The sequence below is a fragment of the Poecilia reticulata genome, linkage group LG11 (genome assembly GCF_000633615.1).
Source record: "Poecilia reticulata strain Guanapo linkage group LG11, Guppy_female_1.0+MT, whole genome shotgun sequence".
Taxonomy (NCBI): Eukaryota; Metazoa; Chordata; class Actinopteri; order Cyprinodontiformes; family Poeciliidae; genus Poecilia; species Poecilia reticulata.
Genome location: NC_024341.1, coordinates 24,805,048 through 24,828,876, shown reverse-complemented (window position 1 = coordinate 24,828,876; position 23,829 = coordinate 24,805,048). Strand labels below are relative to the sequence as shown.

The 23,829-nt window shown below is 35.4% G+C and overlaps 1 protein-coding gene across 1 annotated transcript; it reads left to right on the top strand.

Moving 5' to 3' along the window:
* The first annotated feature begins 1,553 nt into the window (after window positions 1-1,553).
* LOC103472903 (sperm acrosome membrane-associated protein 4-like) lies at window positions 1,554-22,098 on the top strand. Its single transcript, XM_008422771.1, has 3 exons — window positions 1,554-1,748; window positions 17,466-17,576; window positions 20,369-22,098. The coding sequence occupies exons 1-3, from the start codon at window positions 1,700-1,702 to the stop codon at window positions 20,590-20,592; spliced, it is 384 nt and encodes a 127-aa protein (XP_008420993.1). The 5' UTR covers window positions 1,554-1,699; the 3' UTR covers window positions 20,593-22,098.
* The last annotated feature ends 1,731 nt before the right edge of the window (window positions 22,099-23,829 follow it).

Here is a 23,829-nt window from a genome sequence, read left to right as displayed (position 1 = left end):
ACCAAAGCTGAAGTCATAACATGGAGCAGATTAAACTTTAGTTTCAACAAACCTGCTTTCATATCTTTGTTCATAATTCTTTTCAGACATAATCATAAAAGTTATCTTGATGGGTTCTGTAAATGTTTGAAGCGTTTGTTTGCGTTGAAAGAGTCAAAAATAAATAAAAAAGTTTTGTTTTGTTTTTATTCAGTGCCTGAGTCTGTCTCAGGAAGAACAGTTTTTATTCAAAATAAATAGAAGTTAAATATATAAAGTGTTCATGCCAGTGATTAAAAAACATAGTTATAATGTTTTGTTGACATGCACAGGTTCACAACTTTTCTTGATTACTTTCAACCTTGATGCCACATTGAAATAAATATAAACAGTTCAGATGTATTAATATGCAGAAATGAGCACATTTTCATTTTCTTTACACACTTTGAAAATGATGTATATGTGCTGCTAATGTAGGCACAATCTTCCAAACACATTGTCAAACTAGCATTCTCATTTTTACAAAAGTCAGAAATCTGTTTATTCAAGAACTGAGCTGAACTCTGACAGACAACACCTTGTTGTTTATTCATCAGGCCTATTAAATCAAATCCAGTCATAAATAATCAGTCACGGCTGATTAGTGGGTGAACTCACGGCTGCACAGTGAACCCACTGACTTTTTACAGCAGCCAGCTGCTCCTCTCTGTTGCAGGTACTGCGTACCACCGCTAAATCTTTTAGGGGTACGCAGTACCCCGCCGTACCCCCTTACTATCACCCCTGCCCTGGTCATAACATATAAGGTTAGTTTAGTCAGATATTTGAAAAATTATATTTTGTGTATATTTTATTCGAATTTTGTGCTTTATCCATAGAACCTGTTTTGTCCCTATTCTCAAGAATATATATATATATATATATTTATATAAAACTATATTTACTTGAAAAAATTAACATTGAGGACTATTTTACTACGCTGCACTGTGACCTTTACTTGAATAATTTTATTTTGAAGTATTTCTGCTCTTACTTGAGTAAAATTTCTGGATTTTCTACCCACTGAATAAAAAACAAACATGTTTTAACCAAAAATTCACCATAAACAGATGCACAGCTGCGGTTTTTGTTTAAGTTCAATACGTTTTTTGTTGAAAGAAACTGATTTGGAAAAGTTTTCTTATGCCAGATTTGATTTTTTTTTCCTACTTGAATTATTGCCATTTTGGTCATTAAAATACCAAAATTTCCACTTAACTTTATATTTTGATGATGTAATTTTTAAATTAAGTGTTTAATAATTTGATGAGTTACTTATCACCAAATACTTTTTTACTCTTACTCGAGTAAGTTCTTTTCAAATCACTTGAGTAAAAATATGCTGAAGTAGCTCTACTCTTGCTTGGGTGAAATGTACGGAAGCCGAGGTGCTCCCCCTTCCCCCACTGCTTTCTGAAAGGTGACCCCCGCCCACATTTACCTGTGCCGAACCCATCGTACCGTGAAGTCCTCCCGCCCGCCCGGACCGGATCACGGTGACGTCTCGGTCCAGAAGGTGGAGGGATATAAAAGCCTCCATGTCGGAAAAACTCTGCTGTTCCTCCCGGATCATAACGGTCTGAGTTTCCACAGACACGCAGCGCCTTTTCCGTCTCCTCCCAAGAGTCTCCTCTCCTGACAACTTTTTATTTGTTTGTTTTTCCTCGACTTTTCTCCAAAGATGAACAGAATCGTTTTTGTCTTCGTCGCCGGACTCGCCTTTGCAGTCGGTAAGCAGTGGCTAATTAATTTAATCAATGAAATTAATCGAAGATAACTGTTTCATCGGTCAGAGTGCATGAAGAAACGGCAATTTATCACCTTTTTTTCCTACTGCTTTTTACTTATGATTACAATTTGTGCCATAATTCGCCCCAAGGACAGGTTTGGAGGTTTTAAAATTAGAATTAACAGTTTTACACTGTTTTTTTTTTTTTCAGTTAATGAGGTCACATCATCATTTACCTTTATGTGAAATACCACATTATTTCGTCTCCTTTACATAAAATGTGGTTCAAATTTAGTCAGGTTGGTTTTGTTTGGAGTCCAAACTTCATCTTTTTGGCTTCAGGTTTCAGGCTGGGTGTGTTCAGCTGATGAGTCAGAAATAAACAAGATCCAATAAAACAAACAAACAACAAAACAAAAAAACTTTCAGCCAATTATGAATAAAACGCCGTCACGTTTGGGTGGGGTCGTTTGACACGGAAGGCATTTTTTTAAAGATTAATTTGGATTTTGGTAACCAAGTTACATTTCTTTTTAGCATTAATTTATTTGGATGTTGCAAATATAACGATTGTGTTGGATTTTGAAAAGATTACATGGTTTTCATAAAGTCCTTTTTAAGGTTTAAAAAACTTTCCACTGTATGAGGTATAACTAGCTAAGATACTTTTAAAGTTAAGAGATGCTTAAAATCGTCATGGCACAGATCCAACAAGCTGTAAAACTCTGGTTTATTTTGACCAGATAATTAAATTTGGTAGCATCAGGATGTTCTTTGAGTTTTTGATCTGCCCTCTGTTGACGCCATTGGAGAGCAGATTAGCTCGTTTTCATGTCCAACAGTGTGACTGGAGGTGATTTTGATGCGTTATCTGGCTGAAAACAGCCACCAGCAGATGGGTAATAAATGAAGGCAACATCGCTCAGACCAGCTGCGCCAAGTAAAAATCTCCCACATCTGTATTTGGCCTGAACCATTGACCAAAACTATGATGCATTCATGCCTCTGGTTGTTTACACCAAATTGTGGTCCAGCCGTCTAAAAAAAGCGCGACTCATCAGACCAGGCAACGTTTACCTAACCTTGAGCTGCTGTATGTACAATCAACTAAATGAAGAGGTGTACCTAATAACATTTCCATTTAAATTATGGTAAATTGTGTCATCTGTGGTTGTAATTGGAAATTTAGGAGCTCCGTTGTCTGAGGACTGAAAAAGGTTGCACCTTCCAGGCAATTTTGTTTCAGATTTCACTTCAAATGGCAGGGAGATAAACAACAGCAACAGGGAGGGGTGGGGTGAGTTTTCAGTTATTTTTCTTGCATCATAATAAATAAGCTGGAGTTGTGGTTTGGTTTCGAATATTAAGAAACGGCTTAAAATTACCCTGAGCAGGCGGTTCAGAAGAAGCAAATCTGTCTTACTTTACTTCTGGGGAAAATTTGTCTTGTTCGTAGAAGTTTCAGTGAATTTTTGCTGCAGTTTTGCAATTCGAGGTGGGTTCGTTTTTTATGTAGTCTGCTTGAAACGTCTTGCATAACTTACCAAAAATGGGTCACATGCAGTGGTGCAGTTATTGGATGATAAAAGATGAATGTTGTGGGATAAGGCAAAAGGAGCTGATTGTTGGTGCAGTTTTGCTAAATGGGTAACATCATGCTGTGAGTTGTGGCAGCAATAAATAAGTTTTGAATTGTTATTGTGGCCAACTGAAAAATTCCTTATTTCAAGGGCAACTGTTGTACAACTCAACGTTCAGTCTCCTTCTGGGCTAGTTTTAAATCTTTACATTTCTTTTATTTAACAATTTTGGCACTAGCAGGTTGTTGATGTAGTAGGCTAATGCTAACATCACTTGTTAGTTCCATGTTTTATTACAATTCCAATATATAGTGTATTTTATTTACAAAGCATACATACATAATCCTTATGTTGCCTCAGGTTCAATGTATTTATTCTAACAAAAGAGGAAATCAAGATGGTGGTTAACTTTAGGCCAGCAGCTTCTGCCCCTGTACATTATATAAAATATAATAAATAACTCTAAACAAACTACAAAGCAATAGCTTCCAATGAGCAGTTAGCAGCGGTTAGCAGCATTTTTAAAATTAAACCTAGCTAAAATTGACATTAACAGTTAAACATATACAAAACATAGCAAAATTACTCATAAAACACTATATATCATTACATTTGTCTCAAATGTATTTTAAAATATAATATTTGTCAAGAAAACTCAGAACTGATCCTAAATGGTTACAAACAGCAACAGAAACCTGGGGTGAGGGAGGGGGGTAAGGGGAGGAGCTGTCAGTTACTGGTTGCTACGGTAACCACCAACTGCCAAGAGCAACGTTAACGAATTTAAACCACTAATAAATGCTCGGAGAAACAACTTGTTGACTCGCATAAATAAATAAAGAAAAAAAAGCTTCACATTCATAATAAAACCCTGTTACACATAAACATAGTACACAATAAATTGCATAATTTTTTTTATTATGCTAATGAGAAGTCCAATCCAAACTTCAGTTTGAATAATCTACTGGGCAATTGTAGCTTTGTTGCACTAGTTTAATGAATAGTAAAGAAATCAGTTCTGGAGATATTTGCTATGCTAAAGCTAACAGGTTGTTTATTTTTGTAGGCTAAAGCTAATGTTGCTTGCTAACAATATTAGCTTTAGCCAAATGTTTTAACATGACAATTTACTGATTTACTGGTTTCCAGAACATAATAACCAATAAATGAGTCAGAAATGACTAATTTTATTTAAAAAAAAAAAAAGATTCAACGCTCTGAGTAATTGTAGTTGAATGACATATTTGCTAAGCTAAAGTTAGCAGTTCCTTTATTTTGTAGGCTAAAGGTGATATAGCTTGTTAATACATTTGCTAATTCCAATGTCTGGAGTCCAATAAATCAGTCAGAGATGACTCTATTAGTGTTTTTTATTTACAAAGCAAAGTATAAACATACATGAACACAGTACACAATAAAATAAGAAATATTTTATAATGAAAAGCTAACTTCAGTTTGTGCAACCTGTGAAGAGTCAGTTTAACCTTTATATGTTTCTTTACAGATCCACCAGTGTCAGTAACTGATGGATGAAAGGCGGAGCTTAGGTTTTTCTGCAGCCTGTGCTCTGCTGGATTCACTTTAATGCTGTTTTTGCAGGTCGGGGTGAGGCATCGTGTTTGAGTTTCGCTGCAGTATTTTTTTCTACACTCTTTAAAATCGGTGAATCATGTCCCGACTTGGCAACCCTTGCCTGAGAAACTCTGCAACTTGTAAAAGTTGCCTTCTCGCATTCCTTAAACACAGAGGACATTCAAATATACCATCTGTCCTGCATCCATTGTGTCCCGGTTTTGTTTTGCTCTTGGGGTTTCTTCCACCATCTTGACTCGCTCTCATATTTCAGACCACACCGTAAGAGAGGGGCGGTATATTCCCATCGTGTCTGTTTTTCTTCGCTCCAGGTCAGGGCACTGACCTCACTCCCACGTTGCTGAGCCTAAATATATGTTACTTTGTGACAGAAGATTGAGTCACAAATGCAGATAAAGTTATTTGGGAATTGACCAGGAGGCCAGGTTTAGGGAAGTGGCTGGTTTCAGCCATGCTAGCTGCAGGAATCAACATGTCACAGGCTGCTGGGAGGTTTCCCCAAACGACTGCCAGAAAAACAAGCACAAAGTTTCACCTCCATGTAACTTTGAGCCTGTTATGTCACGACTTTTCCAGAGAAGGAAAAATAAAACAAGGTGGCTGTTGATTTAGTAGCTCTTGGATGTACTTTGTATCCAGTTACTTAAAAACTGTTTAGTTTTACTGCTTTCTTGTGTTTGTGCTTTAGTTTCTACTGAAAATCTTTTAATTCACTTGACGTAAGACAAAAGTTACAGCAACATTTCTGAAAGGTATATGAGCTTGTTTTAAGTAAGTAATCCCTTAATATTGATTAAAAAGTTCTAGTTCCACTGGTATATTTATTTAATCTAATGGAAAAATGTCTTATAAGTGTAATAAACTGCCAGTGGAGCTAGTACCTTTTTAGAACCAGTATTAATGAATTATTTACCTAAAATAAGCTACTATATGTCGCAGAAATGTCACTTATAAGTCAGTTTTGTCTTATTTAAAGTGTATTAATCTGTCATGATAGCAAATTTAGCTGGACAATAAATTCTCCCTGAACTTATTGCGATAAACGGTAAAAAGATTATTTTGAGACATTTTCAAGTAATATATTGGTGATGACATAATCTACAAAAACACAACTTTAACTTCTAATCAACATTTAACACTTTAATACCCAAATAAATACACAAAAGAAAAGAAACGACAAATGAAACTAATTATTTCGTCTCCGTGAACAAAATTGTACATTTCTCCTACCATGTTTTAGGAAAAGCTTTTGTCTTAATTTTAGAAAAACTTCATTTTTTTTTCTTTTTATAGATTTCAGCTTTTAATTTTCTTCCCATTCAAATCAAATAAGAAAACAAAGTATTTAATTAGCACCCGTGCAGATTAAATTGCCCCTGTTGCTTGTTTTTTTTTAATTGCAATGTACACATAATTATTTCCTCGACAAAGAAGCTTTGGAAACGACGTTTGCTTAACGTTTCACGTGATGATCTTGTTTACCCACTGACTGGACCTAAAATGTTTCCACAGTCTGACTCACGGAGCGTCTCTCAGTTTCAGCTCATTCTCAGAGTCACAGCTTACTGGATTATTTTTGTTTTCTAACTTGGGATCCAACTCCCTCTTGACTTCACCTGAACACAGAAACAAATAAGTTGACACCTGAACAGAACTTGTTTCAACTGGAAGCAAACTACTTAAAAGTGATTGCAACACAAACGCCCTCAGGTTTAACAGACGCATTTTTGTTTTTCAAGGTGCCAAAATGCTGCCAAAATGATTCACTCTTAGTTTGATCATGAATTAAACTGACCATTTTGTTCCTTCTTTATTTTATTGTAATTAATTTAACTGCACCTGCCTTTATTTTGGCTGTCTTTTCCGGGTTTTTTTCTCTTAAGAGTTTGTTTTAGTTTTGAAGCTTGCAGTTCTGTTGACCGAACACCAGGGGGCAGCATAACACCAGGAACTCATCGGTGCCACACCTATTATCTAAAACGGGCCGCTTGTTTAGAGACAGAAATGCTTTTCATTTGGACTCCTCTCCATACAAAAAGAAAGTACACCCGTTGCTAATGCTAGGGTGTAATTATATAAATAATCTGATCTTTACTGGGTTCTGAAATTATTGCAATCCAAGTTTAAGTTTACAAAACTACACAAAACATGAAGCCATAATGGAGGGCCCTTCAGTGATTAAACTAAGTACACCCAGGTGACATTTCTAAGTTCTGCTTGACAACTGATGACATCACCTCTATAGTGTTGTATAATAATTTATCTACAAATGGAAAATGTTTAATTCTAACAACTTCCTGATGCAAAAAAATGACAATTAAAAACTTTCATATGTGATTTATGTATAAAGTGCTCCTTTACACGCATAAATATAACAACCGGGTCAGAATGACGAGGCTTTTAAAGGCTGATTAAAATGGTCCAGTAACACCAACCAGGCCTCTAAACTCACTTACTTCACTTCTGTAGCTGTTTATGTTGTTGTCATGCCCTAAATTTAATATTTCTGAGTATTTAAACTTTTATTTGATAGGAATGGATACAAAAACAGATCTATGGTGTTTGTAGCCAATTCGCATCATTAGAAGTACCTTTAAAAGTTGATCTTAAATCAGTAAAAGGGTAAAAAACAAAACAATGTATTTAAAGCTACTGAATGAAAAACGGTTAAAATTAATACAATTTTAGTTCATCTTCATTTTAAAGTCAGTTCTGGTCTCAAAATTAGATGGAAGTGAGTTTTCAAAGCTTACAACTCTTAACAGAATAAAAATAAAACCTTTTCTGTTTAGTTAATCTTTAAATAAAGGTTAAATGGGAATAAAATTAAGAATTGCTCATTGTTGAACGGTGTAAAGTTAGATTATGGTTTAATTCTCAGGAATTATGAGTATGATGTGATTATATTACTCAGCTTAAAATAAAATGAGTTGGTTTGTTTTGTCTGGATAATTTTTTTAAAAAAGGTTTGAATGTTTTTGTACAAAAACAAACAAACTTTCCCAGCCCCTTTTCTAATTTAAGAAGCTTTTCATTTAAAGGGGCGTCTCTTCCTGCTCCAGGAGTGAAGACGGTTCTGGAAGTGACGTATTAACGTTCCAGTAAAATCTAAAATTAATCTCATTTCCTTACAAAATTAGGCAAAGATAAATTGTTTCCAAAGCTGAGAATAAGTTTAATAAAAACTAATTAAAGTTTACACTGCAGCTGTGTGTCTGTTTATGGTGAATTTATGGCTAAATTATGTTTGTTTTTTTTCATTCAGTGGGTAGAAAATCCAGACATTTTCCTCAAGTAACAGTAGAAATACTCCTAAACTTATCTTTTTTTTAAATCTTTTTAGATAAAGTAAACGTAACAAACGTAACAACCTCTGATCATCTGGTGAGAAACAAACAATGAATTTCGTCTTTCAGCCTCTTGGAAACTATGCGCCTGGTTTTGTCACTGACGGAAACATCTCTGGGAACAAAGCTCGCTTTGCGTCAGAGCGTGTCTGGACCCGAACAGAGCCGGGAAGGCGTGCCGGATCGGGTCCGACCGGATCCAGAGACTGTAGAGGGAGGAGAGGCATGCAGCCGTCCGGCTGCATTGCTGAGCGCTGAGGTTTACTGCTGGGCGACGGGCGGGGCAGAAAACACCTGACGCCGTTTTCAGGCCTCTGGGGTTTCAGTCTGACAGAAAATAAGAATAATGAAAACTACAAGGAAATTATGTTACTATTATCTCTGTTTTTTTGTGTTTCATCTACGTTGGAGCGAATGTTGTTCCATAAACTCTGGCCACAAAGCTTCATCTCATTAAGTCAATAATTAGTTTCTGAGTAGTTTGGACTTTTAAAATAACTAAATATGATGTTTAAAGGAAACACAAAATGCTTCAGTGACTGCAAAACAAGATTAAGTCAGATATATTATCAACACAAACCAAAATGAATGTTTTATTTTTTTAGATTAATCCTATGGACTACTTTTTGTCTCGAAATACAGATTTTCCGAAATCATACGTTTGCAAACATGACTAAAAAGACAATCCCATCAATAAGACTGTCTGGAAATGCAAAGTTAAATATATTATTAATTGTATATAATATTGTATATTATTGGCACACTTGTGATTTTTCTGTTTTAAAAAAAATATATTTTAATTTCTTTTTCTTTGTGCTCTGGTGCCAATTTCACTTGCTCTAAAAATGAAATCACTAAAACCACAAATAAAGTTAAAACACAAAATTAAGATAATCAGCCTCAAGATTTATAACATTTTACAAATATAACAAAGAATTAAAACGCACAAACAAAACTATAACATTAATGCCAACAAGGCTGCTGGTTTTATTCAAGTCTAGAACATTTACCAGTCATTGTTTGAATAGTTTTTATGTAATAAACTGACACAAATCACTCTGTGATAGTGAAATAAATGATTTTTTAAAATAACTTTACGTTTACCTAAACGGAGAAAAGAGAAACAAAAAAACGTTGAAACTTTGCAGCTCAGGCGAACAAACGGATATTATTTACACACTCCAGAAATAAATGATCAACAACAGAAAGATGAAATAAGTTGTCCGAAATACTTGGCTTAGGAAAGAACTGAAAATACAAACATGGTGGCAGTATCATGCTGTGGGATCCTTCCCTTTAGCAGAGGCGGGAAGCTAAAAACAAGAAACAAAAACTCAGACACAATGGAATAGGCCAGGTTTCTGGCCTAGTCAAAGTCCAATTTTTTTTTTCTGTTAAATTCAACTTGAAATTTGATGTTCATCTGCCTCCCATCCAATCTGAGATATTATGCAAAGACGACTTCCTGTTTCTAAATGTGACACTTCCTCCTATAAAGAAAGGTGATTCAACAAAAATATTGACTTGCCACACTTTTCAGATTTTTATTTTTAAAAATCCTTAATTTAAGTTCCACTTGTTACTTATTTAGACTCCAAAACTACGTTCAAAGTGCGCATTACGAGGAGCAACAAAAGCCTGGGTGCAGCCAAAACCGGCGCAGCGAGCGCTGAATCACCATCCTTTACAGAAACATGGGTGAACTTCAACTTTCTTATGCAAGTACTTTAACTATAAAGTACTTTAATTAACCGTCAAGAAGTACAACGCAACTTAATTAGTTTTAGTTTACTTCATAAGCAAATGTTTATTTGCTTTAAAGATTTGATAGATGACATGCTGTGGAAATGCCCACAGCAGTAATAAAAGTATTTGTTGCTCAAAATTAAAGAGGCACAAGCAGCACTGCAAAAACACAACATCTATTTTAAGTGTCGATACATAAGTACACTTGAAAAAAAACACAAGTGACTTTTCAGTAACATGTAGGAGCTTGTTTTAATTAAATAACTACTTAATATTGATTAAAAATTACTAATTCAACTGGTGGATTATTTAAATTATAACAAGACATTTATAGAAAAATAATCAGAAAAAACACAAAATTTCGTTTCTTAGTGCACCTGAAATAAGACAAAAAACTTTTCAGCAAGATATAGCAGCTTGTTTTACGTAAATAATTCCTTAATATTGGTGAGAAAGTTCTAGTTAAAATGGCGCCGTTACCTAGCAACGCCAGCCAAGCCCAGCCTGTCGCCTAGCAACCGAGTTCTAGTTCCACTGGCAGATTATTTCACTAAAAACACGAGGAAAATGTTTTGTTTTAAATTGATTTATCTGCCAGTGGATCAGGTATTTTCTTTAAACCAATAGTAAGTGGTTATTTACTTCAAAAAGCTCCCATTTGTTGCAGAAAAGCTACTTGTAAGTTAGTGTTGTCTTATTTTAATTGTATTAAGACATTTTGATGTCAAAATTAGACCAAAATACTTGGTCAGATTTTGTGTTTTTGCAGTGAGATGAGATTAAACGAGTACTACAACAGAATTTATAGTATTTTTCTTTAAGGAAAACATCTGCCAACTTCAGAAAATGTCAAAGAAAAATGATCAAAGTATTGATCTTTACATTTTGCATGTGAGGAATCAGGTTTTCTGATCAATAGTTTTGCTCGTATTTCAGTTGATTTTTTTCACAAATTTTCTGTGACTGATTAGTTTCTGAATGTTCTTATGAATGAATGTGTTCATGGTCTTTTGTCCTGTGATGGATTGGAAATTTGATTAATTAATGAATCATTTCTGTTTATTTAACCTAAAACAAACCAAAGGATGCGTGACTCTGGTTTTACTCTCAGATGTTGTTTATTTCCTCTAAACAGTTTTTACTTGGGTGTGTTGTTGTTTCTTTCTTTTTCAGTATCGTCACTTTTTTTGCTGGTAAAAGTAAAAATAAGAGAAAAATCAGCAGGGTTAAATAAAAAAGGCTTCCAGAAATGTCAAATAATAATCGATCATGACCAATTTAAAAGGGGGGTGGGGGGGAAAGAAATCCAAAATATATCAAAATTAGGGGTTAAAAAAGCTCTTGAAATCAGGTGTTTTAAAATCTACAAATTAAATAAATTCAACAGCTTGTTCTATTTTTTGTTCATTTTTAACTTTTACATACATTTTCTGTATACTTTTCTAAAGCATCTGATTAAATTCTTCTCATTTTTAAGGCCCAAACTTGCTGCGTCGACGTTAAAACATTTCATGTTTCAAAACATGAACATGTAATAAACATTTCAGGTCCAGTCACGTTTTAAACGGCTACATTCTTCACAAAATGTATTTTTAAAGTGACAGTCGCACTAAAAAACATCTTTTATCTCATCTGTGGTATGAAGTTGGACTGGACTTCATGTCTTCCTTCAAGCCCTCAGCAAACGTTTCTACAGGAATTATTTATCCTTCATACGGGTCCAAGTTTAACTCCTTTTGTTTTTTTACTGCTCATTTATCGTTTTCTTCACAAGTAGTTCTCTGTGTCGTATTTCACCACAAAATACCAAAAATAAATATTTCAGTTAACAGTTTCCAATAATCAAAGATTGTTAGGAAATGATAACTATAAATTCGTTCTCACAATCAAAGTTTAACATTTTAGGAATTTAAAGTCTGTATTTCAAGTAGAGTTCAACACATCACCAGGATTAAATAAAAATAAATAAAACCAGGATAGATTGGTTTATTTTGTCCATATTTTAAACTCAACATTTCCCATCAGCCATTGCTTCATTCATCCATTTTGACGGCGTTCAGATAAAACATTTCTACTTTTAAAGTTGTCACATTTTGGGCCAGAACTCTGCGATCTTCACAAAATGTACTTGTGAAAGTGGCACTGGAAGCGTTTCACCGCTTCGTCTTGACCGGAATGAAGTCGGACCGGTTCTGACGGGTTTGTTTAAACTTCCAGGTCTACAGTCTGTAGCTCAGGGAACACATTTTTAAACACTTTAGTTTATAAATCACAGAACGGCTTGGCACCAAAACGCATTAAAGAACAGCTTCAATGCAACACAAATCTGGAATAAACTAATGCAAAAACAGCCGAAACACTGATTTCTTTAAATCTCAAGTCCTTCCTGTTCAGAGTTGCGTTTAATTCATAACTTGATGACGGATTAATCTGGTTACATTTACACTGCAGGCCTTAATATATTGATGAAAAAGTCTTGGATCCAGTGGCAGATTATTTCACGTCGTGTTGAAACTTCTGGGTGACCCACTGAACTTTGACACACACTGCAAAAACACAAAACTCGTCAAGTATTTTTAGTCTAGTTTACTTAAAAGTAACTTTTCAACAAGATAGAGAGCTTTGTTTTAGGAAATAAAAAGTGCTAGTTCCACTGGTGCCGTTACCTAGCAACGCCAGCCAAGCTCGAACCGTCACCTAGCAACCCAGTTCTATTCCACTGGCAGATTATTTCACTAGAAACACGGGGAAATTTCTTGTTATAAGTTTATTTATCTGCCAGTGGATCTAGTATTTTTCCATCAATATTAAGGAATTATTTTCTCATCTTGCTTAAAAGTTACTTTTAAGTTACTTTGTCTTATTTAAAGTGTTTTGTAGTCTTTCCACTACAAATATTTGGTAAGATTTTGTGTTTTTCGCTTTGTGTTTATTTAGCTAAATCATTTTAGCCAAATGAATGTGGAACTCTGAAACTTGATCTTGGGATATGTTAATAAAAACTTGTAGAAATACAGTGAAATTTTAATATTTGAATAAACCAAAGAAAAACAATTATGCTTCAGGTTCAAAGTGTAAGTAATGATCCATTTGAACGCTTGTATCTCTGACTCATAAATCAGAACTGGTCACAAAGGAAGGAACAGTCTGTAACTATTTTAATGACGTACTTTCCACCAGTCACAAGATACTGGGATGATAACTGGGCCAACTGGTTCTGCTAAAACATGCCGTTTCATTGTTGGTGTTTAATCACACATACGGTGAGCCAAACATGGCAACAAGCGGCTCAACATGGCGGCAAAGACAAAACCTGAATTAAAAACAAATGTAGTTATGGTTCAGTTTCTATTATTTTCTGGTTCAGCAGCTGGTAAAATATGTTTTACATTTAAAGCAACATTGGAGAAAAACTTTGTTTTATTTCTATTTATAGTCGAGGATTTTTATGATTTTACAGTCAGACGATTTAATCCAGGGATGTCCAAACTTTTTGTCAAAATCCACAAGTTGAAAGTATTGAGTACTTTTTTTTTTCTCCCCAAATTGAAACTCAAAAATATAATTTTTAAATCTTTTTTTTTTGCCTGCACAACGATAAATAACACATCTAACATTGTACATTTACCATTATTTGGCCTTGTTATTCTCCATTTTTTTTTAAAAGTCTATAAAATGTTTCTAGTTTATTCCCAAAATGTGAATCAACAATTTTTGCTGTATTTAGTCAAATATAATGAATGAATGTGTCCAACTGCGTTCTATTCAATGCAACAAGATTAAATAAAAACTGGTGTTTTACTTAACAATTCACCGTTTTAAGAAGATGAAAAACTCTCCATGGAAAATTTCAGAGGACCAGATTTAGATCGGACCTCACAGAATGAATCAAATGGCCACAGTTGGCCCATGCGCTGCACTTTGGATACCCCTGATTAACCTTTTAGCAACACAAAGTGGTGTGTTTGTCCCCAAATCTGCATATTTTGTACACAGACATCTAGATGTGAGATGAAATCATGTTTATTGTTTCAATGCTGTGACATAGTCACTGACTGTGAAGCCAGAAAAGCTGCATTCTCCGTACGTCTTCCTGACAGTAAAACCAGTTCACCACAGTTGTTTTTTTAAAGGTTTCTGTCGCTCACCAGCAGCTGAACAGGAAGAAGGAAGGCAAGACGTGCAGTAAATGACGGGAATTGAAAACTACACGTTTGAAGCACCAAAGTTCAATCAATTTCTAAAGTAACTTCTGCTAAAGATTAACTTAAAAATAAAGTTGAATCTCAGAGGAAGGAAAAAAACTGTAATTTTATTACTTTTTAGCTGATAAAGCCCCGTTTGTTGTAAAAACGGCAACAATTTCATGATTTAACACTTGAAATGTATCCATGTTAACATCCAGACATGCTGGGTTGCTTGTCAGTGGGAAAAAAACTAAATGATTAGAAACTCATGAGTAAAATCTGGATTTTTCTCCAAAGAAACAGCAGATAAACCTTTATTTTAATCCAACATCAATCAAAACTTGGATCAGGATGAATTAAATAAAGTTTTCCTCTATTGTGCTGTTAAGAGCTTCTTTGCTCCAGTGGTTTTATTTATTTAGGTTGATTAGAGTTGTATTTATAGCTGCCTCGTCTCGCTGCTTCCTGCTTCTAAATTTGTAACAAATCCAACACGGAAATGTTTCATCTTGGAAAATCCCAAACCGAGTTTTATCTTGAGCTCATCAGTGTGTTTTCAGATCTTTTACATGCCAACATACCTTCCTTTTAATGCCATCATTTGTTTTTAAAGAAACCTTAAAGTCCTAAAACGTCTCTAGTCCTATCCTTCGTTTCTTGGCCTCTGGGAATTTAATTACAAATCAGGAGTAATAGCGGTTTTTATGCCAGGTTCATGTAATAAACCGTGTCCAAAAGTAAAACTTAAATAGTAAGAAGCATTTCCATCACACAGTTGGGTTGCAGAGGCTTCAGTTTCGAGAGAGATCATCCTGACCCTGATGCACCTTTTGGCCTCCGGCTACCAGGAGGATGAAACTCATCAGAGGAATGAAGAAAAACCAGAATGCGAAGCAATGCAGTCCTTCTGCTAAACACCCAGTGACTCAACTACACAAAAGAACAAAACGCCATCTGTCTAACTACTTAGCTAGATGGATATCTAGCTAGATAACCAGAAAAAGCACTAGAAAGGCTCAACTATCTAGATAGTTGGCTATACAGTTTACCATCTAGCTATTTAAATAGTTGGCAAGAAAATGCACACCTAATTAGCCAGATAGTTGGTTAATTATCTAGCTAACTCCCATCAGAAGTCACCTAGCTAGCTAGTTGTGCCATTTCTATCCATTGTTGAGAGACGGAAACAACCATCGCTTCAGAAACTCGTATCTCTACCCGGGTCTTAGATATTTCAGGCAAGACACAAAAATGAGCCACAAACCAGAATGTAAAACCACTCAACATTTATTAAATCCATGCATTTGGCCAAATGGAGACACGACTCACCCACAAACACGACCAGCGATGCGTCCCTGAGGAGGAGGTCGTGTCTGAGTGCGAGGACCTCATACTTTCATCTCTCAGCCTCGCACCCCGAGACGTCGCGAACCCCTCCAGCTGTCCCCTTACACACAAACTATACAGATCCTCTCAGACTGCATGAAACTCTCCCCTCTTGGCTGCTAACCATTTAAGGAGTTGTGTTTTCTTAGATGTTTCACCTTTTATTCTGCTGCTAGAACATTCTGACCCGCTGCATCCTGTTCTTGTGCTCCTTATCTAACTGTGGTACAAACTGGGTTATTCATCTTATCCTGAGCCGAAACATTTCAAACTATAATGTGGATACAAGTTTGTAAAGGGTTTAACACAGTGTTGCAATATGAAGCTTTATGTTTGATACTCAAAATATACAAAACTCACTTATTTCTCCACACCACCTAGAGAGTTGGCTAGCTAACTAGCTGGTCAGCTAGCTCCCATCAGAAGTCGCCTAGCTATGTATCTAGCTACATAGCTAGCTAGCTGGGTAGCTAACTAGCTAGATGTGCCTTTTCTAGCTACCTGGACAGTTGACTAGATGGCTAGCTAGCTCGCCTCAGAGCTGGTCACCCAATCCGTAAGCAGAGACTTTCTCTATTTATTTAACTTGTATACAAGTCCAGTTGTTCTCTTCCGGCCTCATGGTTCTGTTCAAGAAAATTAGTAAACATAAAACTTTATGATGTGGTTTATAAAGTCTGTAAGATCCCAGACCCTGAGATTTATTTGTCATTCAAACTTAAGACACAAGGAAATAAAAAGGTTTAATACCCAATGATGCAGCACAAACTCATTTTGGATGCAGAGAATCCGTCACCGTTCAGCGCAGGGCTTCACTCAGACGTCTTAACGATGACACCAAGTGAAGCACATTTTGTTTTTATCTATTCCTCCCTCTGCAGCCTCTCATGATTACTTTATCCAACACAATCTGCCAGTCTTATGTGCTGCGGTTGTAAGTGAGCGTGCAGATAAGAGGGCAAGAATCAAACTTAACAATGAGGAGGAAGAGAGACGTGGAGAAAGCTGCAGCGCCATTTAAAGCTAGAGAATGTTATGAAAGAAGGTCATTAAAGGCCGTGGGGGAACTTTCATTATGCTATGTGTAGCATGGTGGTGGCAGCATCATGCTGTGGGGTTGTGGAGGTTCATCACCAGCAGAATGATCCTAAACAAACAACCAGAGCTACAATTAAATTAGGTTTAGATCGATCAGTAGTGTCCAAACTGTTTTCATTTATCAAATTAAATTTAAAAAAAATTGTCATTTATTATTTTAATAAAGATTTTATTGACGCAAATGTAATATTTTTTTAGATGCAAAAATTAAAAAGGTTTAGTAATATTGGGGTCAGTTAAGTTACTGAATGTTTTGTGGTCCTATAATACAAAAACCTGGCCAATGAATTAGAAACTTGTGCTATACCAATTTTTTTGTGTGTAATTTTAAGATTATTTTATTTGTCAGTAAAATTTGTCAATCTAAAAGAAATTTGAAAAATTGTCCATTCCTCCAGAACTGCAGTTGGGAAGCCACAAAAAATTATCCAGAGGGCCACAAATGGCCCTCGGACCGCACTTTGGACACCTTGGTTTAAATCAAAGCATGTTCATATTGTTGCCAATAATTTTTAAGTTTTGTTTCAAATAATGTCCGTGTTCATTGTGACAGGTTTGTTATCGTTTCATACTTTAGCCGCCTTTTAAAGGACTGAAATCGTTTCTGCTCTTCCTCATTTTTTATTTTTATTTTTTTAAACACCTCTGTTGGTTTCCTGCTCTGATCCAAACAAGCGGTTCTGCTGTCAGTAACTTGCTGTACTCATCTATTTACAAGTAAACATTTCTTCTCCTCCTTTCTGTCTCTTTCCCCGAACCCTTGATTCCTCAAACCCAACAGGTCAAAACCTGGAATGCTACAAATGCAGCATTGGCCTGTGGAACCTCTGCTTGACCACAAAAACCATGTGTAACGTCGGGGAGCGCTGCTTCAGCGGCGAAGGGGGAACGGGTGAGTCACTCATCAAAAACGCCTCGCCGTGATGAGATAATCATTCACAACCGCATTCCTGAACCGCTGGGTGACTAATTTGTTTTTTAAGGAAATGTTTATCAGCAGAACATGGTGGTGGTGGTGGTGTGGTTTCCAGGCATTGGCTCCACCGGCTCCTCCCCATACCCAGTAACTGGTTGGGCCGGCCGGCCTTTGTGGCACAGAGTCGCTTTTATTGCTGTGGAGGAATGTTGGAACATTTTCAGTCGGCCATGTTGGTGTATTTTCCAACAGTAAGAGCATCTCAGCTGGATTTAAACCCAGTCAAAGACACTCCACTCCACCTATCGAGTAACTTTGGTCTGGTTTCTAGTGCAAATATCTTGGTATACACTTTTTGGCAAGAAATGGACCCGTTTTAACTAAATAATTCCTTGATATTAATGAAAAAGTACTGGCTGCATTGGGAGATAAATTAACTTGTAACATGGAGAAAATATCTTGTTAGAAGTGAAATAATCTGCTAATGGAAATAATTTTTTTTAAATTAATCAATATTAAGGAATTATTTACTCAAAACAATTCCTGTGTCTTACTAAAAATAAAAAATCAAGGAAAAACAAGAAATAAGATGAAACTAACTCAAAAGTAGCTTTTCAACAAGATATCATGACTTGTTTTAAGTAAATAATTCCTTAATATTGATAAAGTGCTAGTTCCACTAGCGCCGTTACCTAGCAACGGCAGCCCGTCGCCTAGCAACCAAGATCTAGTTTCACTGGCAGATCATTTTACTAGAAACATGAGGAAAATGTTTTGTTTTAAGTTAATTTATCTGCCTGTGGATCAAGTACTTTTTCATCAATACTAAGGAATTGTTTACTTAAAATAAGCCTCTGTCTTGCTAAGTTACTTGTAATTTAGTTTTGTCATATTCCAAGTGTAGTAAGATGTTTTCACTAGAAACTAGACCAGAAATATTTGGTAAGATTTAGTGTTTTTGCAGGGCAAAACCTTAATCCTGTTTAATCTGAGAGGTGGATTGCTCTCAAATGTAACAGGAAGTGAACTTTCAAAAAATATCCGCAGGATATGTACCGAGAAGTCATCACATTTCCCTCTCGCCACCCAAATATGAGGCAGCCATTTTGGTTCTTTATGCTCGGCAATGATTTTGGGTTTACATTAACTCTCCAACCCTCCGTCTTCAGGGAGTCTTACATTTATGTATGTAAAATGACGGCCTTAAAATGTCTTAAATTCATTTTAAAAAAAAATTAAGTTGGCCTTAGATAACAAGTCTTACATTTTGTTGTGGTAGGATTACTCAGTTTTATTTTTTTGTGGGACTTTTGTCAATGAAAAGTTTATCTTTGTGCTTAAAAGAAACACAAAGAACTAGCTGGTAATATAGCCTTGCTACCTAGCAAGAAAAAAAAACGAAGGGAAAGTAGAACTTGATTTTAGGGAAAATGCTGCAGCTGAAATTAAGTGTCTTGGGTTTTATTCATATTTTTTCTGCTCGTTTCCACTGACATTTTATCTCTATAAGTTTCTCTTAGCTTATCAGCAATAAACAGACACAATGCTTATGACATCAGTGTGTCTTACAGCACTTAAAAAATGTCCCATAAATAGCAACACACACAAAAACATGATCAAGTTGTACTACTGGCTTAAAAACACTGAAACAAATAATTAAAATAGAATCAACATCATGCAAATCTTGTGTAACATGAATAAATGTTATGCAACAGAAAATTTATCATATTTCTGTAAGTGTCTATATGAGTAAAACAGCATTTTCAGATAATATATAATCTAGGTCAATTATAAATGGAGTTTAAATATATTTGTTTCTTTATCTGTTTATTTTTTGTTGTAGTTAAATATTTTCATGAATTAAACAACCACATGGATATAAAGTGGTTTTGTTTAAGAAAGAATGAGGAAAATAGAAATGTGATGGTGTGAAAAACGGCTACAATTTAAAAACTAACAGTTCATTCACAAAATATCAGCAGGTATTTTATTATTATTAGTTTTTATACACATATAAACCTGAACCAGGATGTCGACTTGGATTCTGTTTACCGTAAATTCTCTGACTCGTTTTCCTGCCAGTCATCCTCACTTTGTTTCCTGGCACATAAACCTTCAAAATCACTAAACAATCATGTCAAGATTTTAAAATCTGATGTGTCATTTTCTTTTGCCATTATGTCTCCGGTGGTGGTTTTAAATTTACAATCACTTGGAGTTAAACACTTTGCCACTGAAGGGAACGAGCACAAGCAAAACAAGATTTTACCTGCATGACCGCTTCATGCATGTCTTTGTGCAGGAAGAGGGAATCGGCGTTAACACACAACTATCATCTTCTGATCGATTAACTCGTTATTCTGAGAAAACCAACCAGAAATTAACTGGTTATTTTCAGATAACCAATGGGAAATTAACTCATTATCTTGAGAAAACTATAAAAATCAGGTAATTAACTCGTACAAAAGTCAGAAACTTGACTCAATCCATCAGGAAATGAAATCGTTATTTTGAGAAAACAATCAAGAAATTAATTTATCTTGAGAAAACCATTGGGGGGAAAAGTATATGTAGAAAATGTTCACTCTCACCGTCTGTACGACACACAAAAAAATCCCAAATACTTTTTGTTCAACAACTAAAGTGACTTTAAACACGACTTAAATACCCCAAAAAGCCACAAGTTGAACAACTTTCATTGAAATGGGTTGAAAATGGATTTACTGGTTGATAGTCAAACCTAAATAGTGTTTTTTATTCTTCTACAGGTGATGTGAAAATCAAAATGAAGGGCTGCCTTGAAGTGGCAAAATGCAACCAGACGGAGAACGTGAACTTACCCGGCACCTCCAACACCACCATCTACAAAATGACCAAAACCTGCTGCAACACCAACCTGTGCAACGCGGCGCCCGGCCTGCCCGGCGCCTCCGCCCTCAGCCTGGCAGCGGTCGCCATGTTTTCTCTCCTGGCTGCCAACTTCATGGTTTAATACTCCAGAAAAAAGAGCTTACAGACACATAGCACCATCATACACGTTCTAGCACTAGATCTTTGTTTTTCATGCATGTTTTAAAGTGATTTTTACATAATTTAATTCCTAAAAATTAAATTAACTGGAAATTAAGCTAAAATCTAAATTTTTTGCAACACATTTGCAAATTCTGTGTTCTTACAACTTTACGGATTTTGTATTGAAACGTAAACATTTTGCTCTTGGAACAGATTTAAGCCTTGGTGATTGGCTACGTTTAGCTAAAATAAACAGGAAGTTGTTATTTTACGTCTGTCTAAATATAGAAAAAGAAAATCCAGATACAACACATTAATACCAAGTGTTAACATAATTTGATTTGTCTTTTTTTATCACACAAAGGATTTTTTAAAAGACATATTTAACCGTTTTTCAGCAATTACCTTGACTAGCTTGGCCAAGCTAAGCTATTGTAAGATGACGGCACAAAATGCTATTTGTTTCAGATGTGCTGCATTAATTTGGGGGGGAAAAATGAGCTTTGTTTGCATTTTATCTCAGAAACCAGAAACTGAAATATTTCTGACTTACTCTTGCTTTAGCTTAAAAGATTTTAACCCTCTTCTTGGGAACTAACAGGCTAACGTTAACCGAAATAAGTAAATGCTGGTTTGGTTTTCTGTAAATGTAGAACAAGTTTCAGTCTTATTTGTGACATATATTCCACTTTTCTTTATTAAATTTTTTTAAAGGCATGCCAGAGTATTTCTGGTCACACAAATACACTTATAGAGCCGGATTAAGTTTTCTGCGTTTGGTTTAGCCGAGTTAGATTAGCTAACCTAATGTAAGATAAATGCAGTAGCAAATGTTTGCCAAAGTGCCGTTTGTTTTTAATGACATATATTATTAATTCAAAGTAAAAAGGAGCTTAATACGCATTTCTACTTCAACTCAGTATGTTAGAAACTGGAAACTTAATCTTAAATTCAACATTTTCTTGACCGGTGACTTGCAAAACGGCTAGCTTGCTAGCTAGCTCACAATATAGAAAAAAACCCACATATCTTTCTATCGCACATGTGACACATTTTCCAAGTATTCAAGAAAGAAAACTGAGGTTATTTTTGCAAACAAAAGACAGATAAGTAATTGTCATTCTCAGTAGCTAGCTGTTAAACATGCTAAGCTAATCTAATGGTAGATATTACATAAAGTACGATATATTTTAGTTTTAACATTGAAATAAGATCTGGAAAGTATTTCTTTCTGCTGATTTAAAATTAATGCTGTAGAAGCCAAATAGAACGCGTTTGGTCTTTAAACATTTCTTTTCGTATTTCTAGGTAGTTGTTTGGTTTCGTTTTAGCCGCCCATCTTTCTTTTTCTGCTATCTTAAAAATGATTAATTTTAAAAAACACATGACTCCATCAGTTTTATTTGGCTTCTTGATGTTTGTGTCAAAGTTATACATTTACAGCGGTTGATCAGAAACTGTAGGATGAAAGTTTTTACATGTTTTTTAAGTTGTTTAGGTTGCGTTTCCTTTAAAGGTTTCATTTATTTACGTTAACTTTCTCTTTGTTATGTTTCTCTTCCTTTTAAGGATGTTTCCTCAATATTTTCAAAATCAGAAATTTGTGTCTGACTTTAAGGTGAAATGTTTCTTTGTAAAATTGTTTTTGACAAAGGTGAATAAAATTGGAAAATGGGAAAGAGTGAGCTGTTTGTTTCAAGGTGTTTTCTAAACAGAATCGCCATGGAAACGTTCCCAGACTGACCAGTTCTTCCAGTATGACACAAACACGACTCGCCTGTGTGGAAAACATACGTAAAAAACCTGAAATTATTCAACATTTTGATAATTGAGTCGGGACATAACAAGACATTGAGAAAAAACATGCATTTGAAAGTGGGTGAAATTAATGTTTTGAACACAAATACGAAATACAAACCGGATTCCAAAAATGTTGGGACACTAAACAAATTGTGAATAAAAACTGAATGCAATGATGTGGAGATGGCAAATGTCAATATTTTATTTGTAATAGAACATAGATGGCAGATGAAAAGTTTAATCTGAGTAAATGTAACATTTTAAAGGAAAAATATGTTGATTCACAATTTCACAGTGTCTACAAATCCCAAAAAAGCTGGGACAAGTAGCAATATACGTTCAAGTTTGTTATACGTTCAAGGAAATTGAACGTATAACAAACAGCTGGAAGACCAATTAACACTAATTGGGTCAATTGACAACATGATTGGGTATAAAAAGAGCTTCTTAGAGCGTCTGTGTCTCTCTGAAGCCAAGATGGTAAGAGGATCACAGAAAGATGGTGTTGTACAGAAAGAGTTGCTTATGGCTAAATTAGGGTTAGAGTGCGGGTTTTGATGTCTTCCATGTTTTTATGTCTTTGTTTTTAATTTCTTTTTATTTCTTTTCTACGTTTTAATGATGTAAAGCCCCCCGGAAAACGTCCCAGTTAAACGACGTCTAACTAAAGACTAAAGTTCTGCGGGGTTTAGAGTCCCAGTTGACAGAGTTCAACTAAAAACCTAAAGGTTGGAGTCCTTGTCAAACGGTGTTTTTGACTAAAGTCCCTGAGGGTTAGAATCCCAGTTAACCGACGTTTAACTAAAGTTCTACGGGGTTTAGAGTCCCAGTTGACGGAGTTTCAACTAAAAACCTAGAGGTTGCAGTCCTTGTCAAACTGTGTTTTTGACTAAAGTCCCTGAGGGTTAGAATCCCAGTTAAACTATGTTTAACTGAAGTCCTAAAAGGGTGCAGGTTTTAATGTTTTCATCTTTTTTTTTTATCTCTTTCTTTCTCACTATTTATTCACTATCACTTGCTGTTTTTATTTTAATTATGTAAAGCACTTTGAAATGCCTTGCTGCTGAAATGTGCTATACAAATAAAATTTGATTGATTGATTGCAGCAATACCAGAATGGTGTTACCCAGAGTAAAATAGCAAAGACTTTTAAGTTATCATCATCAATTGTGCATAACATCATCAACAGATTCAGAGAACAATCGTTGTGCGTGAGGGTCAAGGCCGTAAAACTCTACTGGATGCTTGTGATCTCCGGGCCCTTAAACGTCACTGCACCTCAAACAGGAATTCCACTGTCTAGGAAATGACAGCATGAGCTCAGGAATACTTCCAGAAAGCATCGTCAGTGAACACAATCCATCCGCCGCTGCAGCTGAAACTCTACAGTGCAAAGGGGAAACCATTTCTAAACTCC

Coding starts and splice junctions, on each gene's coding strand:
- LOC103472903 (XM_008422771.1), top strand. CDS start 1,700: ATGAACAGAATCGTTTTTGTCTTCGTCGCCGGACTCGCCTTTGCAGTC. Junction 1,749..17,465: donor CGGACTCGCCTTTGCAGTCG/GTAAGCAGTGGC, acceptor CAAACCCAACAG/GTCAAAACCTGGAATGCTAC. Junction 17,577..20,368: donor CAGCGGCGAAGGGGGAACGG/GTGAGTCACTCA, acceptor ATTCTTCTACAG/GTGATGTGAAAATCAAAATG.